Raw genomic sequence first — 25539 nt, 5'->3', positions numbered from 1 at the left:
GTGTATAGCTTGCTGGCACAAATTCTCAGTAGTGTGTGTATATTCTATATTATCTAGGCTTGACTATGTCCATGTGTTGTGGTTCTACCCAATAAGTTCTTCATATCCATGGTTTAGTGGTGTTGGGACTTGATTTCCTTTGGGTAAAAAAAGGGGACATGCTTCAGTGTGTCTCTGATGCTGGTGTCTGCCATTTTGTTGTGAAATCATTCCTACTGCTGCATACTGGGAGAAAGTTGTGGGGATTGGGATGGGAAAATTGAGCTCAGCTGAGGGCAGTGTGAATTCAACTTCCTCCTCTGTCTTGGAACAGGTGACTCCCGACTTGTTCATGCTTTATAGGCAAGGGTCTAGGTTCAGAGTTTAAGTTTGCTGTTTTATCATTTTCTGCCATAAGAACTCGAGTTGCCTGGTGTGTAAGATGTGTACATAATGTTTTGATATGACTAATTACTACTGTGTGCTTGATAAGTGAATCACAGTCTAAAGGAGTTCATGGTTTGACAGGATTTTGTTGTGTTCTATTTTCAGATGTCACTGTTTATGAGGATCAATGGATTGGTGAGACAGTACTCCAATCAACATTTACCAGTCAGTTAGTAAATCTTGGAAGTTATTCATATGTCCGACCTGAAAAATGTAAGGCATATTTTGAATATCCTGCATTTAGGATGCTTTTAATTCATGACCTTTTGACTTTAGGATGGTACAAAACTGGTATGAACATACTTCGGGTTTTGATCTTTTCTGGACTAGTGATGCTGCCAGAGGCAGAAAGCCGAGGGTCACAGTCAGCCATCTGATTAAAAGTGAACTCCTGAGACTTCACATTGTGCTGTGTTGCTATGGGGACAGATGGTAGACTAGGTATATCTAATACATTTTGGATATATCTTTGATATATGGTGGGGTCATTGGAATGTTACTTCATTATAAATCCACCGGAAGTCTGTAAGCAAATATTTTAGGAAAGATTCGAGTAAAACTGGCTTTTATGTTTTCTAAACATTTTTATTTGTAAGATGAAATTGGAGCTCATTTTTATTTTTGCATTACTATGATTGAACATAGGGCCCTACCCGATGCTAAACTTGTGCTCTACCCTTAGCCTTTAAAAAAGAATTGGAAATAGAACTTTAAAAGACGATTATGGTAGGGTAAGAAGGGGCCCCAGCCTCAGATAGCAGCTGTGTGCCTAGAAGAGAGAGAGAGAGAAAAAAAGATGAACTTGTATATTGTTGATCACATAAAGTATTGGAGCTTGTGTTTCATTTTCTTTTTAGGGAGTCTACAAAGTGGTGGGTTTTAGCATTTAATGAGTTATCTCTGAGATATTGTCTACAGAAAAATGTAGATAGACAAAAGAAAAAAGAAAACATTTTTCTCAGTCATTCTACAGACTTTTGAAGCTTATCTGTGTAAGCTTTGAGATAATTAAAAGTCCCCTGGGACTCATAGTCAGACACAGTAGTTTGAAACCTTTCCTCTCATTGCTGAGAGAAGCTGGCTTCCTTCCTGGTGACCATCGCATGCATCAGTGGTCACTCCTCCTAGTGCTGAATGGTGTTCCGCTGCGTTCATACACTGCTGTTTGCTTGGTCACTTGTTGAAGAATATTTGAGTTATTTCCTGTGAGGGTTTTAAGAGTTTTTGTGTGAACATAAACGTTCATTTCTGTGACTTAATTTTTAGGGTGTAATTGCTGGATTGTATTCCAAAAGTATACCATAGTTTTATGAGAAATTACCAAACTATTTTCCACTGTGGCTATGTTATTTTATAGTCTTTCCACGGACCAGGGTGTAGCACACTGGTAAAGATCTTGTCTACTCTATGTAAGACGTTGTGTTTGATTTCTAGCATCTCAAAATTCATAAATAAATAAGTCATGTGGGATATCACATACTTGAAATATTTGGGAAGCTGACGTAAAATATTATAAAATTGAGGCTAGCCTAGGCAATGATACTTATCAAAAAAGTAAATAAAATCAGAGACTCTGAGTTGATCCCCAACACTGCAAAATAAATAAAAAAATAGCCACTTATTAGGAACATATTACAACTTTATTGGCACATTAGAATATCTATAAGAAAAATTATATGTGTTCTGTTGCACAGGGAGTGACTACAGAAAGCAGTGCACACTGGAGCAAAGCTAGAATTAAGTACTTAAAATGTTTTTGCCATAAAGAAATAAGAAATGTATGTAGAGATAGGTTTGTTTAACTTGATTTGAACATTTTATCATGTGTTCATACATTAAAGCATTACATGGCATTTCATTAACATGTCTAATTTATGTGTTAATAAAAAAGAAATAAGTCTTGGCAAATAAAGAAAATCAAGGTGGGGATGCAGCACTGTGGTAGAGGACTGACCTAGCGTGTCCCTCACCCTGGATTTGATCCCTGGCACCACAGAAAACTACAGGATCCACACCAATAGCAGCTTTTATAGTCTCTCTTTCCTGTCGACTTTTGCTGTCATTCTGTTTTTAAGTTTAATCTAAGAGATGTGTACTGCAACTCATTGAGGAGTCGTCCCAAGTGGCTCAAGACAGTGCTAATATATAAAACATAATTAAAGAGATGGGCAATCTGATTACTGTGCTTCATAGATTAGGTTTGTATGTAAATAAGGTCATATAGAACATGGTGCAACCAGAGACATTAACTCTATAGTAGATTGTCAAAAACCCAGTGATTTCCATCAAGCTCCGGAGTGTAACATCCACGCTTACCAAAGTGTTAGAAACCTGTAATTCTTTAAGTAATCACAACAAAAACAGACCTCCCTTTTTTGAGTTTTGAAACTTTTAAAACAAATTTTGGATTTCAAGGAATTGCTCAAAAAATTGTGACAAAAGACAAAACTGTTAAATAAAGCTTTTTATGACCCCAAATGCCACAAGGTCAAAAGTCAAGTGATAAACTTGAAGAAATATATTTTTACCTATATTTTAGACAAAAGGCTATTATATTTTTCTTTTCTTTTCTTTCCTTGAGACAGGGTTTTTTGTGTAGTCATGGCTATCCTGAAACTTGATCTGTAGACCAGGCTATCCTCAAACTCAGCAATCCGCCTGCCTCAGCCCCCCGAGAGCTGGGATTAAGGGCGAGTGCCACCCCCGCCCAGCCCATAGGTTAGTGTTTCTAATATAAAGAGTTTCTAAAGGGTGGGTGATAAAGGCCCCAAGTGGAAATGAGAAAATGGAGGAAAGAAGAAACAGTTCTCAAAAAAGTAATATAAAAATGATCCTCGGACAATCACTACTTACCTATAATTAGAGAAATGAGATTAAAGTGGCATAAAGCTCTTCCCAGGAGCTGGAGTGAGGGCTCAGCAGTTAAGACCACCTGCTGCTCTTCCAAAGGACCTGGGTTCAATTCCTAGCACCTACTTTGGTGGCTCATGATCATCTATAACTCCAGTTCCAGGGAGCGGACACCCTCTTCTGGCCTCACTGGTCACCAGACACTCATGTCGTACACAGATTTACATGTAGGCATAACACCCATAAACATAAAATAAAAGTTTAAAAATGAGTAAATGAATAAATATAAATGTTTAAAGTGATAACTTCTTTCCTCTTAGACTGACAGAATTAAACATATGACAGTACATTCTGTTGGTGGGGCAATGGACAGACGGGTGTAGTTGGTTTTTTTTCTTTTTTGGCTCTTTTTCTCTTAGCTCTTTGGGGGCCTGCCACCCAGCTCCCAAATAAATTGCACATGGAGTTTTATTCTTTCTTATCAATGCCTGGCCTTAGCTTAGCTTATTTCTTCCTAGCTTTTCTTAAACTTAGATTATCCTGTCTACCTTTTGTTCCCTGGGCTTTTACCTTTCTCTGTTTCTTTGCTTATCCCATGTGTGGCTGGGTGGCTGGCCCCTAGTGTCCTCCTCTCCTTGTTCTTATTCCTCCTCCTTCTTCCCAGTTTCTCCTCCAATTTATAATCTCTGTCAGTTTTGCCTATCCTTTCTCCTCATTTACTACTGGCCATTCAACTTTTTATTAGACCAATCAGGTGTTTTAGACAGGAAAAGTAACACAGCTTCACAGAGTTAAAAAATGCAATGTAAAAGAATTGCAACACATCTTTGCATCATTAAACAAATGTTGCACAGCATAAACAAATGTAACACATCTTCAACTAATATTCCACAACACAGGGGCTCTTACAATTAGTCCTGGGAATGGGAACTCCACAACCCTTCTGGAGGGGTTTGGCAATAGTTCCAAAATTTTATATATATACATATATATATATATATGTATATTTATATATTTATATATATGTATATATATGTATATAGTAAGAATAACTAAATTATGGTACATTCATATAACGGAAAATGCAGGTTGAAAAATAATAACAGATAAGAGTTACATACAAACACAAAGCTCCCAGAAGTGTATGTATGCAGTCTTCTCTGCCCTTGTAAGGAAGGAGAGAAGAGTCAGATACACGTGACTTTGTTTATTTGTAGACTGAAAGTGAAAATGTATGGAGGAGAATCCAGAAACTTAAGAGATTTATGGTTTACACAGTGCCAGTGAGAAGGGAGGAGAGACAGGAAGTGAGATAGGCCACTGAGGCAAGTGGCCTATCTTACTTATGAAGCTCTGACTAGTAGGACCTTGGTAATGTGTTCCGCATTCCTGTGGTAAACAAGTGCAACCTCTGGATGCAGGGAGGGAGACCCCAGTGGCATTCAGACACTGGGGAACCTAGCAGTATTAATAACACAAATATAGAGAAGGGATGGGGAAGAAAATATCAAGCCCAGGCAACTGTGAAAACCCCATATTGACTGGCATTTACATGGGTAAAGAGAGAGAGGGCTGTACAGAAAAGCAAATCCATCAGCAAATGTTTCTCAAGGCAGAAGACTTGGTGATGACTTTGTGTGTGTGCTAAAACTGAACAAACAACCAAATAGGTGGACGTCTTCTGTAGACGTGTGTCGGTTGCTGTGTTTAGGAAATGTCGGAGATAGATCAGGCATGCTTCATGCTTGAGAAATCATAAAACAGTGGTTGCAAGAGGGTATGGCCTGGCTTTAAGATCATGCCTAGGTTGTTAGACACAAAAGATTGTCCCAGGAAACCTCAGCAATTTTGAATTCAAGAAAATTATTTAAGGCCAACTGAATTATTTGAACATTTTTAAAAGGTGTATGCACAGTAAAGAATATTTTATATTGTTTGCTTTTATGGGTTTCTGAATGTGCTTTTTGAGAACTTAGACCTTAAGTATGCTAATCTGACCATGAATTATGTGAAAACTAAATCTTCCCTCCAAAGAACTCTCTAGAGTTACCAGCTTCTTATAAAGGTGCACACTATGTTGTAAGTAGAATGCATAAATGTCATAAGTGTTGCACGAGTTCTAGTTGGTCTTAATAATAAAAAATCTGGAGCCAGATATTGGGGCAAATGTTGAAAGATCAGAGAGATGAAGGAGCAAGCCACAGCCAGCTCTTACCTTGCTCACTTCTCAGCCAAAAAGGACTAACTTCCTGTCTTCTCCTGCCTTATATTCCTCTCCTCACCTAGCCACATCACTTATCTGTACAGACCTCCAGGCCTCTATGGTTAACTGGTGGCTAGCTCTGCCCATCATATTCAGACAAGCTTTATTTGTAGAGTACAAACAAGATAGCACCACATTTCCCCTCTTGTCTAAAATAAAAAAGGTGACAATGTAAAAAAACTATATATACTAAGTACAATATATATAATATATATATATTATACAATATATATATTGTATAATAACTATATACAATATATAGAGGTGATAAATGCATCATCAATGCCTAGTCCATTAATAATTGACAAAGTCAGAGAAAATACTCCATATCTATCCTATTTTGATGAGTCCAAAAGGTTGTATCTAATTCACTTTCTATTCTAACTTGCATTACTAAAACAATTTTTTAAAGTCTCTCAGCCTTATACACTTTACACCTTTTTAGTGATTTTTTTTTCTGAATCTGGTAACAAAGAAAACTTAAGTGTAGCTATAAAGTCTTCAACTCCCATCAGAGATCCAAGAAGGAAATAATAGTATCTGAGTAAGCAGAAAGTGCAAGCAAGCGACTTCCCAAAAGTGTGAGAAATGATAGAAACAGCTGGCTGCTTGGACCGTCACCCAAGGTTCCACTGCAATGTGGGGATATCTATCTTCAGCCTGTAGGCCTCACATATCTGACAGACTTTTCTGTGAAGCAGGATATTCTGAAGGGTTGTCCCTCATCTTGGCAAAGTTCAGCAGTCCTTTCTTTTGTGTCCTGTTTGTCCAATTTGGACAGCATCCTGTCAGTAGACAAGGCAAGGGCATTTTCTTGCCCAATGGCTAAGTTTTGTTGTAAGGAAAGTAAATTCTATATGGAGTTTCTACGATGCCCATCATCTTCTCTGAAGTAGATTGGTGCTGCCAGGAGCAGACATGTCTCATTGTCATCAAAAAAGAAAAGAACCTATGTTATTAAAACATCTTAAGTGCCATATTCAGTAGATACCTGAAGTGTTTGAAGATATCTCTGTTTGACCTTGAAAACATATCTAATTATGACTATAAGTTTGATTGTAATGACTAACTACTAACTTGCATTTTTTTATATCCTATATAGTTGGTAATTATACCTTTCAAGGACTAAAAATTTGCATTACATTGTTGAATGAGCTGTATAGGTACAATACCTTGAATAAGATTAGAAATGTATGTACAGTATATTCTAACAAAATTAGTCTCAAATTTGTTTCAATATACAAAGATCCATAATAATGTAAAACATTTAAAACAAGTAGTTGCTTTTTGGTTTAAAAGTAGAATCAATAATCTACATTTTTATCCTATTTCTATATTCCCCTTTTTCTTTTTCTTTTCAGAGTAGACTCAATAATCTACCCCTCTTATTCTCTCATATCTATAGTCCCCTTTTTCTTTACAAAACAAGAACCCTGAATATAAACTCCTTTGTTCAGCTTTTTTCCTGATCATTACCAGTAACAACTTGTAACCAACCCTCCTAAACAATGACAAATATCCATAACCCAATGAAGACCAAATCTAACCACTTCACCTCTTGGGAATATTGGTGTTATATTCTTAAAGTTACTTCCTACTGTCTGGGGGCGATGACATCTTTAAGGGTTCTTGAAAAGAAGCATTTGGGTAATTTGCTGAGTCCTGGGAGAGGTAGCTGTATTATTTGTAGTCCAGTCTCTGCATAAGGGAATGTACAGGGTTTGTCTCAAGTCCTGGCTAGAGTAGTCTGTTAGGCTGCATCATCTCAGCTAGCCATTTTGAAATTGTCCTGAGAAGTTTGTAGTTCAAAGCCGAGCTTTAGGTAATGTTTGTCACTTAGTGGTGTTATTTACACAATGGAGTTCTACACAGCATAAAAAAAAAAAATAATGACATCTTGAAATCTGTGGGCAAATGGATGGATCTAGAAAACATTATGTTGAGTGAGGTAACCCAGACCCATACAAATATATGTACTCACTCATGCTTTAGACATAAAGCAAAGAAAAGCCAGCCTCCAATTCACAATCCCAGAGAACCTAGACAACAATGAGGACCCTAAGAGAGACATACATGGATCTAATCTACATGGGAAGTAGAAAAAGACAAGATCTCCTGAGTTAATTGGGAGCATGGGGACCATGGTAGAGGGTAGAAGGGGAGGGGAGCAGAGAAAAATACATAGCTCAATAAAATCAATAAAAAAAAGAGATCTCTTTTGTTAAAATCTAACCTAAGATTTGTTTTAAGGGTTCTCCTGCAATTTTTGTTTTTTCTTCTGTAGCGGTTCTGTCATCCAGATCAGTGTGGTTTCTTGCAGTAGGCATTAGGTTCTTTAATTGCTCTGGGAAGGAGTTTCCTCCGAGGTTATAGAAAACGACTGAAGCGAATTTGGCATGGGGGCCTGTGAGAAGGCATTGAAGGCATTTTCCAGTGGCAAAGGGTTACCATGTCTGTGGAGGCCCTAAAATATGGGCCCATTTCCACCTGGTCTGAAGGTCAGAGAGTTTGGAAGCTGCTCAGCTGATGGACAAGCTTAGTTGCAGGTCCCAAATCAGGATGTAATTACTTGAGTCTTTTGACTTAGGATAGCTCCATTCAATCCTAACAGATGGTCAGGTTATGCAAACATATTTTTGCTCCTTTTGTAACCAGGAGGTCACCTGGGGAGGGGCAGCCTTCAGCATGCATAATCTAGAGCAGCTTCAGCTACCTAGACAACAAAATGCTAATGATTTGACTTTCAAAGTGATAAAGTGACTCACTGTGAGTTATCCGTTGTATTATGTTAATTAAGTCTTTTGTTACCTCCTGAACTTCACACAAGCTTTATTTGTAGAGTAAAAACAAGGTATCACCACATATAAGCCATCCCCACATATTTTCCATTGTGATTTATGCTATCTTTTAAGTATTTTTATTAGCCCATATTTCTTATAGTTGGTGAGGATATTTTTTAGTTTAACATATTTTATTTTTAATATCTTCAATTTTTTTATATAGTATGACTTTGCCATATTAACTGTGCTTTTGATATAAATACATTAAGTATAAATATCCATTGGTATTTAATATGTTATTTTATTGTGTTGCTGTTACTAAAACAATAAAGTTATAAAGTTTATTGTATGGTATGTGAAATATTTACATTAGAGGACATAGAGTGGGGGATATAATGGAACTTTGTATTATTTTTACAACTATTTTTATAAATTTCACATTAATTAAAAAACTTAAAAGCCCAGAGTGTTGGCTCACACTTTCAGTCCCAGCACTCGGGAGGGAGGGGCAGGGTGTGGCCAGCCTGCTCTATGTAGTGAGTTGCAGAATAACCAGGACTCCATAAAAAGACTCTGCCTCCAAAAAAAAAAGTTTTTTAAAATATATATATATATATATATATATATATATATATATATATATGCATGTGTTCATGTGGAGGGGTGAGGCACATGTGTGTCTATCTGCCTGTATGTGGAGGACAGATGGCCACCTTGGATGATATCCTCACAGATACTGTACATCTTTGGATCATAGCTTGTGTGTTTCTTTTTCTTTTTTCTTTTTTACATTTTTGTTTTGTTTTTAGTTTTTTGAGAGCATTCCTGTTTAAGTAGTGGTTGTTCTGTAATTTATTCTGTAGACCAGACTAGCCTTGAACTCACAGAGATCTGCCTGCCTCTGCATCCCCAGTTTTAGAACTAAAGGTTTGTGCCATCACCACCCCCATACAACCCCTGGCTGAAACGTGGATTTTTATTGGCCTGGAACTGACCAATGAGGCTAGATTGGCTTACTTGCAGGCATGAGAGATATGAGAGACCTCCTGTCTCTTGTTTCCCCAGCATTGGAATCACACACACATGCCTCGTGCCTGACTACAGGTTCTTCATGTCTGTGAAGAATACACTTTACCAACTCAGCTAGCTCCCTAACCCGCAAACATGACGTTTTTAAAAAGCTACTGTGATCATGTGAATAGTTGTAAAGAAATCTTTTGATGAAATTCAATATCTTTTCGCCAGGCGGTGGTGGCGCACGCCTTTAATCCCAGCACTTGGGAGGCAGAGGCAGGCGGATCTCTGTGAGTTCGAGGCCAGCCTGGTCTACAAGAGCTAGTTCCAGGATAGTCTCCAGAGCTACAGAGAAACCTTGTCTCAGAAAACAAAACAAAACAAAACAAAAGAAAAAAAATAAAAGAAAGAAATTCAATATCTTTTCATTGAAAACAGGAAGAAGTTCATGTCATAAAAAAGTCTTTATAAAACACATCTTAGCCAGTGTTGTAGTACTCTGAAGGAACTCATGACCATGGCAACTGTCATAAAGGAAAACATTTAATGTGGGCTGACTTAACAGGTTCAGAGGCTTAGTCCATTGTCATCATGGTGGGGAGCATGGCGGAACATAGGCAGACACGGTGCTGAGGAGGTAGCTGAGAACTCTACATCCTTCTGCAGGCAGAAGGAAGAGAGAGCCCCTGGGCCTGACATAGGCTTCTGAAACCTCAAAGCCCACCCTGTGACCCACTTCTTTTAATAGGCCACACCTACCTCAACAAGGCCACTTCTCCGAATTTTTATAAGTAGTGCCACTCGCTTATGACTAAGCATTCAAATATATGAGTTTATGGGGGATTATTATTCAAACAACCACAAAATCCAAGGCAAAAAAAATCATCAAAATTGAAAATATAATGAAATTTGCTTTTAAGGTTTGGGCATTAGCTAGGATACTACTGTTGCCACTCTTACTAGGCATCAACCTAGTGTGCTAAAATACGGAAAAGGTACATAGAGATTAGAAAAGAATGAAATAAAACATTATTTATATGATATAATGGCTTGAATATTAAAGCTTTCTTCTCCAAAAATTAGGAGAATCGATGGGAGAGTTTAGCACGGTAGGTAGAAATAAGATCAACATAAAAATCAATTGGATTTCTGGAATGGAACACCCAATAATAAATAAAAGAATTCACTATTTACAAAATTAATATGGTACTAACATATATTAGTAAATCTAACAAAATATCCACTATTCAGTAGTGCATTGTTTAATCCTCATGAATTTGGTTTTTTTTTTGTTGTTGTTGTTGTGTTTTTCTGTTTTTTTGTTTTTTGAGACCAAGTTTCTCTGTAGCTTTGGAGCCTTTCCTGGAACTAGCTCTTGTAGACCAGGCTGGCCTCGAACTCACAGAGATCCGCCTGCCTCTGCCTCCCGAGTGCTGGTATTAAAGGCGTGCGCCACCACCGCCCAGCCAATCCTCATGAATTTGTGTATGTTCTAGGGTTTCTCTTTTTTTAAAATTTTATTTTATTAAAAATTTCCATCTCCTCCCCTCTTCCCACTTCCCTCCCCTCCCCTCCACCCATACCCCCACTCCTTCCCTTTCCAGGCCAAAGAGCAGTCAGGGTTCCCTACACTATGGGAAGTCCAAGATCCTCCCAACTCCCCCCAGGTCCAGGAAGGTGAGCATCCAAACTGACAAGGCTCACACAGAGCCCGTCCATGCTGTAGAATCAAAGCCCATCTAGGGTTTCTCTTGCTATTGATTTTAGCTTTATTCTACTGTGATCATATGTAAAACAAGAAATCGTAGAGATTGCCCTATATCTCTTAACGTGTGCTTTGTATCCTAAGAGGTGATCTCTTTTAGAGAAGGTTCCATGGGCTGAGGATTATTCTGTATGTTTGGATGTCTGTTAAATCCATTTTGTTTGTGGTGTCATTTAATGCAGATATTTCTATGTTTATTATTTTTTTTTTATCATGGTGCCCTGTTAGTTGTTAGTTGTCTGCTAGTGTGCTAGAGCTAATTGTGGTTTACGTTTATTATTATGTGTTCTATGAAATTAGGTGCACAAATTCAGAATTATGTTCTTTTAATGGAATGTTCCCCTAATCAGTTTGAGGAGGCTTCTTCACTGCCTCTGGCTAGTTTCTAAGTCTACTTAGTCAGGTGTTTGAACAGGACACCTGCTTGTTTGCCAGCTCTATTTGCCTGGGCTACCTTCCCTCCTTTCACCCCGAGGCGTTGCCTGTCATTTTATGGTGAGGTCCATTTCTCCAAGACAACAAATGGATGTATGCCGCTGGCCTCATTTCACTGCGTTTGCTGTCGCAAAATACCCTGACAAGAAGCAGCTTAGGGCAGCAAGGGCTGATTTAGCTCACCATTCCAGTTTACAGCCCGTGGCCGCGGGAAGGTTAGGATAGCAGAAACTTAACACATCTAGTTACATCATTGCAGTCAGAAATGAACGAGTGTGCTTGCTACTCAACTTACTTCCTCCACTTTCATGCAGTTCAGGACCCAAGCCTAAGGAGTGCTCACATGGGTCTTCCTTCCCACATCAGTTAACACAATCAAGACAACCGCCTACAGGCAGCCTGGTCCAGACAGTCCCTTACTGAGCCTCTCTTCCCAGGTGACTCTAGATTCTGTCAAGTTGACAATGGAAACCAGCCACCACACCTGCCCTCTAGTCCACTCTGCTAGTCTGTGTCTTGACTGGGAATTGAAACCATGTATACTCAGTTGTTACTGACAAGTATTAGTTCTGCCATGCTGGTTGAACAGTGGCTAGCATTTTCCTGTTCCTCTCCTGATCACTCTTATTCAAGCATAGTTTATTCTTTCCCGGGGTTTTAATGGTACATGTGTCTTTTCCTTCAGTCCAAATAATGATCTGGCTTAGAGGTCATGAATTTCTTTTAGCCTAATTTTATTATGGGAACTTTTTCTTTCTCCTTCAGTTATGACACATAGCTTTGAGGGTACAGTAGTCTGAGTTAGCATATATATATATATATATATATGTATATATGTATATATATACATATATATATATTTCACAACTTAAAATATATCACTTCAAGTTTTCACCACTTTAAAGTTTCTGTTGAGAAATCTGTTATTTCGGTGGGGCTATGTTGGTATTTTGGTTGGTTTCTTTTTTGTTTCTGAGACGAGGTTTCTCAGTGTAGCCTTGGTTGTCCTGAAACTCACTCTGTAGACCAGGCTGGCCTTATCCGCCTGCCTTTGCTTCCCAAGTGCTGAGATCAAAGGCATGTGTCACCACTGATATGTGGCTTTGTACTTTTTTCTGGCTGTTTTCAATATACATTCTTTGTTCCATATATCCAGAGTGGTTTAATTATAATGTGATGAGGGAAGTTGTTTAGTGTTCTAAATGCCTCTGGTATTGGAATTTTCCTGTAATTGGATGAATTTTTTTGCTATGATTTTGTTGAAAATATTTTCTATGCCTTTAGAATGAAAACTTTCTCTTCTTTTTAATGTTCTAGGTCATTTGTAAGTGCCATTCTTACCAATTTATCTTTGTCCTTTTTAGAGTATTTGAATTCTTCCACCTTGCCTTTAAGCTTATTCTATCCTTCATTTGATCTTTTCTATTGGTGAGGTTTATACTGAGGATTTATTTAACTTACTCTGTTTTCATTTTCAGTATTTCAGTTTGGTTTTTCCTTAATAGTTCTGTTTGTGAAATTTCTCTGTTTTTATCTAGTATGAACTTCATTATTTCATTCAGTTCTCTCTCTCTCTCTCTCTCTCTCTCTCTCTCTCTCTCTCTCTCTCTCTCTCTCTTTCTCTCTCTCTCATTTTGGAGCCTGTCTTAGCTCTTGTAGACCACGCTGGCCTCGAACTCACAAAGATCCGCCAGCCTCTGCCTCCTGAATGCTGGGATTAAAGGCATGTGCCTCCATTGCCAGGCTCTTCTTTGACTTTTAAACATACTTAAATTCTTTTGGTTTCTTTGTCTAGGATGTTATCTGGTTCTCTCTCATTGGCGGCTATTACTTGAGTATTAGTGATTTTTGGAGGAGTTATGCCACATTACATATATATATTTACATATATATATATATAATTATTGTATTGAGATTTATGCATCTGGGTTTATTTCATTGCTTGGATTTTTGTGGGGTTTTTTGGCTGTATTTTTTCAAGGGAAGCACTTTCAACGTTCCAGTGGAGCCTAATTGTGGTATAGCTGAGGTGTCAGTGGACAGTTCATTGTGGCTTTGGTCATAGATCCTGGTCACCCCTTCTTTTGACCCTTCTGGGGTCAGGATGTGCATGCTGCTTTTGCCTAGGCAGTCTTTTGACAGGTTGAGGGTGGGTCTCAGATCTTGGTCCTGCCAGTAGGTGGTCCTTCACCGGTGTCTTAGTTAGGATTTCTATTGCTGTGAAGGGACACCATGACCTCGGCAACTCTTTTAAAGGAAAACATTTAATTGAGGTGGCGGCTGACAGTTTCAGAAGTTTAGTCCATTATCATCATGGTGAGGAGCATGGTGGCCTGCAGGTACACATGGTGCTGGAGAAGGAGCCATTCAGGCCACAGGAAGTAGACTGTCTCATGGGTATGACTTGAGCATATAGGAACCCCCAAAGCCCACTTCCAGAGTGACACACTTTCTCCAAGACCAAACTTATTCCAACAAAGCCACACCTTCTAATAGTGCCATTCCCTTTAGAGGGACATTTTCTTTCAAACCACTTACAACAGCTAAGGCCGTGTAGATGCTGGTCATACTTCAGGGTAGTCATTCAGGCATCCTGTTGAGAATGCTGATCTTTCCTGGGCTGTCATTTCTGATGTCTGGTATGTTGCTTGGAACCTGTGTCTATGTCACCTTGTAGGCTCTGACTCTGACTGGATTTCCTTCATTGAGCTGCATTCTTTTAAAAGATTTATATTTTATTTTGTGTATATGAGTTTTGCCTGCATGTATGTCTGCATGCCATGTGCATGAAGTGCCTGCTGAGACCAGAAGAGGGCACTGAATTCCCTGGAACTGAAGTTACAGACTGTTGCCAGCTGCCATGAGCATGCTGGGATTGAATTTCGGTTCCCTGGAAGAGCGACCAGTGTTGTTAAACACTGAGCATCTCTCCAGCCTGAGCTGTTGAGTTTTGATCCCGTTTCTTCTCCTCCACCTAGAGGTATTCTCTTGCCAGGATTCAGAGTCTTCAGAGTCTAATTCTATGACATTTATCCAGACTGTCCCAGGCATGTGACTCACTGAGGTCTACGCACCAAGCCACTGAAACGTTCAGAGCTCTTTCTAAGTCAGAGTCTTGCTGACGCTCTAGTTAAATGCTGAGAGCAGAGGCTTTTCCTGGGACCTCTCTTCTTCCTCTGCTGTTGCAATCTACAACTGTTGTTCCTTCCTTCCCTTTTTCTCTAAAGACAGCTTTTATTGAGGTGTTTTTATTATTATTATTATTTTTTTTTATCTCAAGCACGAGTCTAGTCACTTCTGTGAGGAGGAGCTCCCCACCACACAAATGCCTCTGGGATAGACTGTATTTTTTTTGGTTTTGTTATTGTACAAGACACTTTCAGCTGTCACTTCATTCTTCTTGTAACTGTTATTCATTGTTCCCCAGTTTATCCCCTGGAGAGTCCAGCCAGTTGTTTTCTAAGTAGTTCTTTTTCTGTGTATAAGTTTTCAGGAAGGTTTCTTCCTTTCCCCAACTCTCTGTCCCCTTCCTCTATCCCTCATGGCCATTTATGGCTCTGGGGATAGAGCCCAGTGCCACCCCAGTGCTAGGTAAACACTTTCCTGAGTGAGATTCAACCCTCTCCTCAGTTTACTTTCTGTGCTGAGTGTTTGCTCCCGTAGGTCTCTAGGTCAATCAGTAACTCTCTCTATGTTGAGATTGTGATGTGGTTTTTCTCTGTTTCCTTAGCACCTGGTGTGGTACCTGTCACATGGTAGATGATCCTCTGGTGAGTGAGTGAATAATTAGGTGTTGGTGTGGCAGATGGAGTAGATGCAGATGAACGTGTTAATGGGAGGAAGAAAAAAATCTCCAATTAGTTTATAAATTCTTGTTGTTCTAAAATTAAAAAAAAACTAATAAAGTACATTTGGGTAACATCTTCTTTTGGCCACAAATCTGTCACATATATGAACATAGCTCCCTTTCCTTCAGGAGATTTAAATTTGATCAGCAAAGCTCATTAATCCATTTTTTTTTTTTTCGAGACAGGGTTTCTCTGCAGCTTTTTTTTTTTTTTTTAAAGCCTGTCCTGGAACTAGCTCTTGTAGACCAGGCTGGCCTCGAACTCACAGAGATCCGCCTGCCTCTGCCTCCCAAGTGCTGGGATTAAAGGCGTGCGCCACCACCGCCTGGCATCATTAATCCATATTTTAAAATATTTTATTTACTTAGTTTTACATGGGGTGATAGTATCTGTGTAAAATTCAAAAGACAACTTCTGTGAGTTGCTTCTCTCCTTATACCATGTAAGTCCTGGGGTCAGAACTCAGGTCATTAGGCTTGGAAGCAAATTCCTTTACCTGATGAACCATCTGCAGGGTTCAGTCAGTGCTTCTAAAATATGCATATTTTATTGTATGTACAGTTGTAAAGTTTGCTTCAACAAAATTAAAAACAGAATCTGGAGAATTGACTCAGTGACTGAAAGTACATTTTGCATAGAGGTACTGGGTTTGAGTCCTGACACCCATCTAGTAGCTCACAACCATTTGTAAATCCAGTTCCAGGGGACCTGACACACTCTGTGGATACCAGGAACTCCTGTGGTACACAGAAAAACAGTCATATATAGAAAATAAAACAATCTTTAAAAAGTAAAATAAACATTGAGAGAGGAAGATTAAAATCATTTAAGTAGTATTATGTCTGAATAATCAAGTGCCATTCTTACAGTTGACATTCTGATCAGTGAGTCAGTCTTTACAGACTTAGCTTCTTCTCAGGAGTTTTTTTTAAATCACACTGTGCATAATATTTTTATAAACTGTTTTGTGATGTGATATATAAAAACATATAAAACATTACCTAATTTCTATAAAATATGAAGCCTATTCTTGACTCAAAAAATAAAGGTTGATATTGTTAGGCAATAGAAACTATTATCATCTCCAAAAATTTCATTCTGTTCTCAATCTATAGCCAGGCGCAGATTTTTCATTATTTTTAAAATTTTTAATGATCCCAAAACTATCTGTTGACTCCCCAGTCTTTAGTCTAATTTGGTCCCATCTTTCCCAGCCATCGTGACAACAGTCCTTCATCAACAAGCTCTTTAGCACATCACTTGGACACATCCTAACAGAGTCCTGAACTTGCTACCCTCCACCATTCAAGTTTAGGATGCTGTCCTTAGCACATCCAAGATGCTGGAAAGCGGTCACCCTTCTCTTCCCAACCACACACACACACACACACACACACACACACACACACACACACACACACACACACACACACTGCCTCCCCTAATTCTCATGTAAGCATATGTTACATGGGAAATGACACTACTTGAAAAGGACTAGGAGGGTGACCTTCTTGGAGGAAGTGTGTCCCTGTTTGCTTTGAGGTTTCAAAAGCTCACGCCAGGCCCAAAGGCACTGTCTCCCTGCTGCCCACAGATCCAGATGTAGAACTGTCACCTGCTTCTCCAGCCTGTGTGCTGCCCTACTCCACCATGATGATAATGAACTCTGAAACCATAAGCAAGTCTTAATTAAATGCTTTATGAGTTGCTACTTCCTGATGACTAAGTGTTCAAATGTATGAGCCTATGGGGGCTGCTCTTCTTCAAACCACCACAGCTGTTTTTATATTTGTGATTACCAGCAAAATATGATGCCTTCCTTTGTCCATCTTTTTGTGTTTCTTAGATTCCAATGTAGTTACCAATGTTATACTTCAGGACTTACTGGCATATGTGTCTTCAAAACATTCCTATCTCAAAGATTTGCCTCAGAGGCAGCATCAGAAAATGAGCACCGTGCAGTTTGTGGAATTGGAGCAGCTGCAGCCTGATACATTAGTCCATGCAGTACTCAGAGTAGTGGATGTCACTGTATTGACAGGTAAATATTTTGAGTGTCTCTTTAATGTTAGCTCATAAAACCTGTGCAAGGCCATCTTAGTGCATTAGTTGATTACCTCTGTGTGTTTATCATGAATCCTATGTTGTCACTCAAGCAGGGTAATATCAACTAGCTTCTTTTTCTTTTTCCAGAGGCATTATATAGTTATAGAGGACAGAAGCAAAGGAAAGTTGTGTTAACTGTGGAGCAGGTTCAAGGTCACCATTATGTGCTTGTATTGTGGGGTCCTGGAGCAGCCTGGTCTACTCAGCTTCAAAGGAAAAAGGGTAAATATATTGGGAAAAAAGCATTTAACCTGCTTATACCTTGGTAAATGATTAATGTTTGCTTGTCTGAAGTGTGGAGACTTTGAAGAGATTATAGCATTTGAAATAATAGTGATTGAATGCTCTGTAAATTTCTTTTGCTATATTTTATACTTATGGAGATTTAGTTATCTAGAAGTCCTTTGTAATTAATAGTGACAAAATAAAGGCTCGAATGTCCCCATGCCTACTATATGAGGGCATTAGTAAAAACTTTATCTCCTTCAAATAATGTTCTGTTTTTTAAAAGATTTTATTTTTAAATTGTGTGTGTCTGTCTGTCTGTTGGTCTGTCTGTCCTTCTGACTGTCTGTGGGTATGTACATGTAAGTACAGGTGTCTCTGACGTCCAGAATCTGGCATCCAGATTCCCTAGAGTGGGAGTCACAGCTGCCTAGTTGGGTGCTGGGAACATTTGGTCTTGTGCAGTCGCAGTGCATTCTTGTAACTGCTGAGCCGTCTTTCTAGCCCCTAGAGAGGCTCTTTAAATCTAATGTTTGCAGCTTGTGTTTTCAGCCAGAGTGCTCTTATAAATAAGTTCCTTTCTGACAGAAGGCAGATGTTAGGGGAATTATATTAAGCCTTAAAGTTACATTTCCTGCTGAATTAATTGCTATGTCCCGGGTTTTTATTACAGTTAAAAATATGAACTCTTAACCTTTATAGAATGCTTGCTTAAAAAATATGACCCAGTGGTACATTGTTTAAAAGCACAAGTTAATAATTCATGGTGCATTAAATTAAAAGGGGTGTTTCAAAAATTAGTACAGTATCTTACTTCACTGCTGAGAAATTCTGATTTTAACAGCCCGAGAGTTTAAATAGTGGTTTTTGAGTTACCTTACTCTGAAAAATAATTAGAAATTGATCAGCTGGTACATTATTTTGTACTTGAATGAGTTAATGTTGCAGTCCAAACTTCTGTCTATTGAGTACTTATCTGGAGGTAGGATCTGTCACACCGTCTTTTAATCATTAATAGCCCCTAACTAGGATTTGAGATAAGTCTGACTTTTATGTTAGGATCAAATAGTGACAGATGTTTGTCCAGTTGTGAAATTTGGCAAACATGTATCGATGGCAGACATGATCACTGAGCACGGTATCTCAGCTGTGAACACGAGTCCAGTGCATGCGAAGCAAATGTAGGTCAGGGGTAAAGTGATGGGGCAGAGCGCCCCGCTGCTTTCTCAGTGTGGCTGGTTTAGGGCTAGGGACTTTATGCTGACAGAAGGAGAATCATTGTGTCTCTAGATAGTTCCATGACTTTTTAGTTAATACTGAAAACTTATGAATCCAGGAATTACGATATAAATTGCTTTTGTTGAATTCACTAAGTATACCTAAATATATTTATACACTCATTATCTTAAAGTTTTAACATCTGCTTCAATACCTCAAGACAATGCCTTTTAATAGAAAAATAACAATTTTGTTAGCCTTCTTTTTATTCATTTAGCAGTTCTTGAGGCCATCTCCACATGAGCTTCTAGAGCAGGCACTGGCTTTCATATTCTTAAGGAAGACAAACTTAGCTCATACAATCAGAAATGATCACCAAGTAGTCTATATTCAATAATAACAATAATAAAATTGATGTTTTTGGGGAGAATAGTAAGAAATCTCAAATTTGCTTTTATTTGAAATACTCATTGCCAGCAGGAAGATAGCATACCTGTATGCAGCATGCAGTGGTCACAGCTTAGATTCTAATAAGGGCACAGGCAATATCATTTATACTTCCTAAGAGTAACTGGGCTTGTGCGTAGTGCCCATGCTTGTAATTTCAGCACTTGGGAGATAGAGGCACACGGGTCAGGAAGGAGTTCAGGGCTATATTTGGCTACTTAGGTATTTTGAGGCCAGCCTGTGCTACATGAACCCTGTTGCAAACAAACAAAAAAGAATAATTAGATAAGCATAAAATAATCTATACAGAATCAAATACCATTTTCATGCAGTTGTTTTAAATAGAAATCTACCATTTCAAATACATAACAAAATATGATAAAGTACTCTTATAGCTAATTAAGTAATGTAGATAACCCCAATTTATGATTGTCTATTATCCAAGTCACAGTTATAGCTACATAGATGTTTGTAATTCAGTTACATCCTGAATCCACAGTTCAGATGTGGAACTACATCATAGCTTGCCTACTATAACTTCCTCAAGTTTGCCATAAATCAATTTAGTTGTCTTACTTAGCTAGCTTCTCTAGAACCACAGTAACAAAACAGTGTTTAGACACAGTAGCACCTGTTCAAATAACTGTGGTAAGGACTGATTTTTGTTGTTACTGAGACAGAGACTAGTCCAGACTGGCCTCCAGCTCACCACATAGTTGAGAATGGGATCGAATTCTGATCCTCCTGTCTTCACTTCTCAGGTGGCTGATATTACAGACCAGCACTCCTGTTTTATACAGTGCTGAAGATCAAACCCAGCATCTCATGCATATTGGCCATTCTACTAACTGCCCAACGGTTCTAATCTTTAAACAACAGCGGTATAGACTTTCTTTTCAGATAATCATGTTTTCTGTTGTATATTCAACTTTAAAATTAGACTAAAGCAGGAGGTGGGTTAGCTGAGAGGAATGGAGGGAGGGGAAGCTGTGGTTGGGATGTAAAAAAATTAAAAAAGAAAATAACATAATATTAAATTATTAAAGTTACTTTTGGAATCACAGGTATTGTAAAACATCTACATATAATTAACATATAATAAGCATATATTTTTGACCATTAGAGAAGCTTGTAGACTGTTTAAAATAACACAAAGGAAAGATGTGATGGCTAATCTTCATTGTCAACCTGACTCATCTGGGAAGACACAATCTCAATTGAAGAATTGCCCCATTTGCTTGGTCTTTGGGAAATTTCTTGGTTGCTAATTGATGCAGGAGAACCTACCCCTGTGAAATTTCTAACCATGCCGGCCTGTTCTGTATAGGAAACCTGGGAGCAATTCTGTAAATAGTGATCTTCTGCAACTGCTTCAAGTTCCTGCCTTGGATATTTGTCTTTGCTTTCCTTAGTGATAGACTGTTATCTTATAAAATAAAATCACCCCTCCAAATTATACTAAGGAAAAAGGAAATTTCTCAGCACAATTGTTTTCCTGATAACTAGTTACAGGCTGTTGGTAGAAGAACTGTGTTCAATTTCTAGCACCCATCCAACATCTGTCTAATGATGCTGTCTATACAGAAAACCCTGTCTCAAAAAGAAAGAAAGAAAGAAAAAGCTTATATTTAAAAAAAATCTGGGCTTCTTAAAAATACTAATTTAACTAGTATTTTTAATTGTTAATATTAATAAAGGCCTCAATGTAGAATTTCTTATATGGAGATATTTGTCAATTCTGAACAGAAACAAAACAATAAAAATCAGTTTTTACTGAAGGAATTAGAATACCACACATTTCATTGTCCTAAAAAAACTCAACTAGTTAACAAAAAAACCTTTATATATCTCAAAATGAGAACGTGCTGTTCTAAAAGGCAGTTGTTTAGAGGGTCCAAGAAATTAGAAAAGATTACTAAACGATATCTAGCCAGGTGTAGTGGTGCACACATCTAATTCCAGTGCTTGGAGGAGTAAGAGTTCAAAGCCAGCATAGACTCTATAGAGAGATAATTTGTAGCTTTTAAATTCAATTGCTTTAACCATACAGTTATATTTTGCCTGTTTTGTCCAAATTCTTTAGTGATAAAAGTTGTGTTTAGCTGATTTAGTTAGGTTAGTCTACTTAATCTGATTTTGAGCAGAGACTTCTTATTTTGATGACTTTTGTTTGTTTGTTTGTTTAAGATTGTATTTGGGAATTTAAGTACCTTTTTGTTCAACGCAATTGCATACTAGAAAACTTAGAGTTGCATACAACACTGTGGTCGTCCTGTGAATGCCTGCTCGATGATGATACAAGAGCAATTTCATTTAAAGCAAAATTTCAAAAAAGCATACCCTCCTTTGTCAAGACATCAGACTTAGCAACCCACCTAAAGGATAAGTATTCAGGTATGGTCTTTACATATGTAAAATGTTTCTCGTATTAGTATAAGCAAAGAGGCTGCCATTTCTGAGAATATATATAATTAAATATGGAAATGAAATGTAGCTGGGCAGTGGTGGCATACTCCTTTAATCCCAGCACTCAAGAGGCAGAGGCAGGCGGATCTATAGAGTAAGTTCCAGGGCAGCCAGAGCTATTACACAGAGAAACCCTGTCTTGAACCCCACCCCCCAAAAGAAAGTGAAATCTAGATCTCCACAAATAGCTGAACCAGATTTTGATTTCTTAGTCTTCTGCCTCTAACTCTATTTCTATTTTAAACTATTAAGGAACACCTGATATTTTCATGCATTATTATGCTTTTGTCTTTAAACAGGGTCTCATTATAAAGCTTACCCTGACCTCCAACTCATGACCCTCCTGCTCTTGGCCACTCCAGGGCTGGGACTGCAGGCATATACCACCATCCTAGGCTCTGAGATTTTCATTGTTGAAAGGTTTTAACTGTAAATTCAATGTATTTGATAGATACAGAGCTGTTAAGATTATCAACTAGTTGAGTGAATTTTTGTTTGTAGTTTTCACGAAATTTGTTCCTTTAAATTATTGACATAGCAAAAATAATTGATGCACATTGATAAGTTATTGATAAGTCATTCTCCTACTATTCTTTTGAATATTGTTAGACTAGGTAATGCTGTCAGTCTTACCTGATAGTAGTAGTTGGTTCACTCTGTTCTCTATTTTATTCATTTTACTGATTGTAATCACCATTTGGTTTCAGTGATTTTTCTGTTTTCTCTTTTCTTCACCTTTCTTCTGATATGTATTAGTTCTTTTTTTCTGCCTGCTTGGGTTTTGCTTTTTCTCATTTGAGATGGAAATTGAGATCCCCGCCCCCACCAGTGTGGACCATTAATGCCGTGAATTTCCTGTGCAGTAAAGTGTCTGGGTTTGCTGACGCTCTGTGAGTTGTGAGCTTTTCTCCTTTGGCTGCTAAAGACACCATTCCCATCCCTGTGGGAGCTCTGGGAATTGTTCTGGCCATGTAGACTTAGTCAAGATGTCCAAGGGGCCTAGACACTAGCGCCATGGCCCAAGTCATGTCAGACTCTGGCATACAAAGAATACTCTTTCCATTCTGAGATACCTAGAGTGTTAGGAACTCTGTGCCAGGAGTGTGTGTGTTTATAACAAGATGGGAGTAGAAATGTAGTCCGTGTTCAGGTCAAACGACCAAATGGTAGATCAGCTCTCACTAGTCATGTTAGTTCATATATGTAATGTGTTGATTAGTCTTCACTGTCAGTTTGACTGGATTTAGATGCACCTAGGTGACAGAAGCTGGATGTGTCTGTGACATTTCCATAGAAGGTTAACTGAGGAAGGAACATACACCCTGAATGTGGGCAGCACCATCCTATGGTTTCAAGTCCTGACTGAATAAAAATGGAAAAAGGAGAAAGTGAGCTGAGCCCCAGCACCCATCTTCCTGAGGATGCAGTGTGTGAGCTGCCTTGCTCCTAGGCTCATGCCGTCCCCTTTAGGCGAATGCAGTCTTTGAACTCTGAACCAAAATAATCCCTTCTTTCCTCAGTTGCTGTGTGTCTGGTATGTAGCCACAGTGCTGAGAAAATAACTACTATATGTGTGTCTATGCCTTCCAGGATACACGTGTAGACTAGCATTCCTGCACCATCCAACTAAGCTAAGAAAAATGGAGGAGCAGAATGAAATGAACAAAAGCATTTTAGTTGAAAAATAATAACATTATTCTTAGAAAATAACTCCATATACGAAATGCTACATTGAGGCCTTTATTAATATTAACAATTAAAAATACTAGTTAAATTAATATTTTTAAGAAACCCAGATTTTTTTAAAAATGTAAGCTTTTCTTTCTTTTTTCCTTCCTTCCTTCCTTCCTTTCTTTTTTTTTGAGACAGAGTTTTTCTGTATAACAGCCCTGACTGTCTTGGAACCCTTTTTGTAGACCAGACTGGCCTCAAACTCAGAGAAATTCACCTGCCTCTGCCTCTGCCTCCTGAGTGCTGTGATTAAAGGTGCGCGCCACAACCATCCAGCAAATACAGGCGTTTATAGTGATACCTTTTATACCACTTTCAAACTTGAAGTTGTTGTGGCAAAGTAGAGTCCAGATTTACACTGAGTGGTGAAATCTTGGGTAATGAAGGCTTACATAAATTTTTAAACTGGGTCTACCCTCAGAATTCCATAGAACCCACAGAGATGGCAGCCGTAGGAAGGAAGGCCATAGGCAGCGAGGGGCTGTGCCACTTTGCAGTTTTTATTTGTTTCTGTGGAGGGGTCAACTTTATCTACTGCTTATACAAGATAATGTCCTGTTGGGATCACTACTTAGAATTAGACTTAAAAATAAAAATAAGCAACCTCAGTCGCAGATGAGGTGGCCACAGAACTAATGATTAGTGGTAGAAAAGATACAGCCTCACTAGCTTGGGGATGATGCTGCGCACTGGGAATGTTTTTAGAAATTCTGGGGTATTTGGTACCCGTTGGGTACCCAACTGTACTGTTGTGGCCAGTCTTTGATAGGGTGTATTCAAAAGGCCTCTTTAGCCCTTTTCGTTCTCTGATGGTCAATCACAAGAACAGGCACATGGTTTCTGTCACTGTTTGTTTAAATAGGAAGATGGAAAGAGAACATGCAAGAATGAGCAACTTTTCATAGCCTGTTTTTTCCCACTAAATAAAAGGCCAGAGAAGGGGGCTTTCAAGCTGGCGAGATGTCGTGTTTGTCTTCTTGCTGCCATGGCCAGAGAAGAGCGGCTCCTTGTAAAGAGCTGAGCATATCCATTGTCTCAGACAGGAGGCAGAATTTAGTGCCCAGCATTCTAGAATAAGCAAAGTCCACGTTTACAGTGGCCTCTTCCTAATTTTTGAAAGAGGTATGCAAGGTTGTAATATGATTATATGAAAAGTCTCCTGAAATTACTGCATTTTTCCATTTTTGTATGTGTGTGATTAAAAATAGCTGTGAGAAAGACTAATGTTGATTCTGCTACAGCTTGTACACTATGTGGCCACTCCCACTAACTTATGTGGAGATGCATGGCCTGAATAGAAGAAATGATGAAAGCATTTCTGGGCTCCCAGAGACTCAGACAAATCAGGGATATTAAGGAGAGTCACCACTATTGAATCCCAAAAGAGAGAGCCAGAAAACCGAACAGGGACTAACATGATGCGTCTTGATCTATAATTTGTGAGAGGATCATGATGGTTAATCTTGATTGCTTAAGAAGCACTAGGAATTTAGTGAAGTGCAACTCTGCATGTGTCTGTGGGATTTTTCCAAAGACAATTAACCAAGGGAAGGCCTGTTCTGTGTGGCGATATTTTATTTTTACTTTAATAAATAGAGCTTGCCTGAAGATCAGAATGCAAAGCTCCGATAGAGGCCACGGAGTGGTGGCACACACCTTTAATCCTAAAACCTGGGAGACTGAGGCAGATGAATCTCTTTGAGTTCAAGGCTACCTTGGGCTACACAAGATCGATCCAGAAACAGATCCAGGTGTTGGTGGTTCACACTTTTAATCCCAGTGTTTGGAGTCATACACCTTTTACCCTAGCACTAGGGAGTTGGAGACAGGAGTGATATGGCTGGGTGGAGAGAGAAATATAAAAGGGAAGAGAGAGGAACTCACTGAAGTGTATAGTGTCTAAGGATTCGTGGAGATAGGATCTCGCCCTTGCGGTGTGAAGATTTGGTAGGGGTATACGGTCTC

General features: G+C 38.7%; 1 protein-coding gene across 11 annotated transcripts in view; it reads left to right on the top strand.

Annotated features, from left to right (window-relative positions):
* The window catches only part of Shld2 (shieldin complex subunit 2), a 92246-nt gene that overhangs the window by 58149 nt on the left and 8558 nt on the right, over positions 1-25539 (top strand). For all 11 annotated transcript variants that reach the window (XM_038348476.1, XM_038348478.1, XM_038348470.1 and 8 more), the window contains 4 exons: positions 532-639; positions 17228-17422; positions 17575-17709; positions 21565-21771. In XM_038348476.1, coding sequence (XP_038204404.1) covers positions 532-639; positions 17228-17422; positions 17575-17709; positions 21565-21771 — 645 coding nt within the window. The remainder of the gene's footprint in view (positions 1-531; positions 640-17227; positions 17423-17574; positions 17710-21564; positions 21772-25539) is intronic.

This window comes from Arvicola amphibius, chromosome 12, assembly GCF_903992535.2.
Source record: "Arvicola amphibius chromosome 12, mArvAmp1.2, whole genome shotgun sequence".
Classification (NCBI taxonomy): Eukaryota; Metazoa; Chordata; class Mammalia; order Rodentia; family Cricetidae; genus Arvicola; species Arvicola amphibius.
Note: the sequence above shows the minus strand (reverse complement) of the source record. Positions and strands in the feature narration are given on the sequence as shown.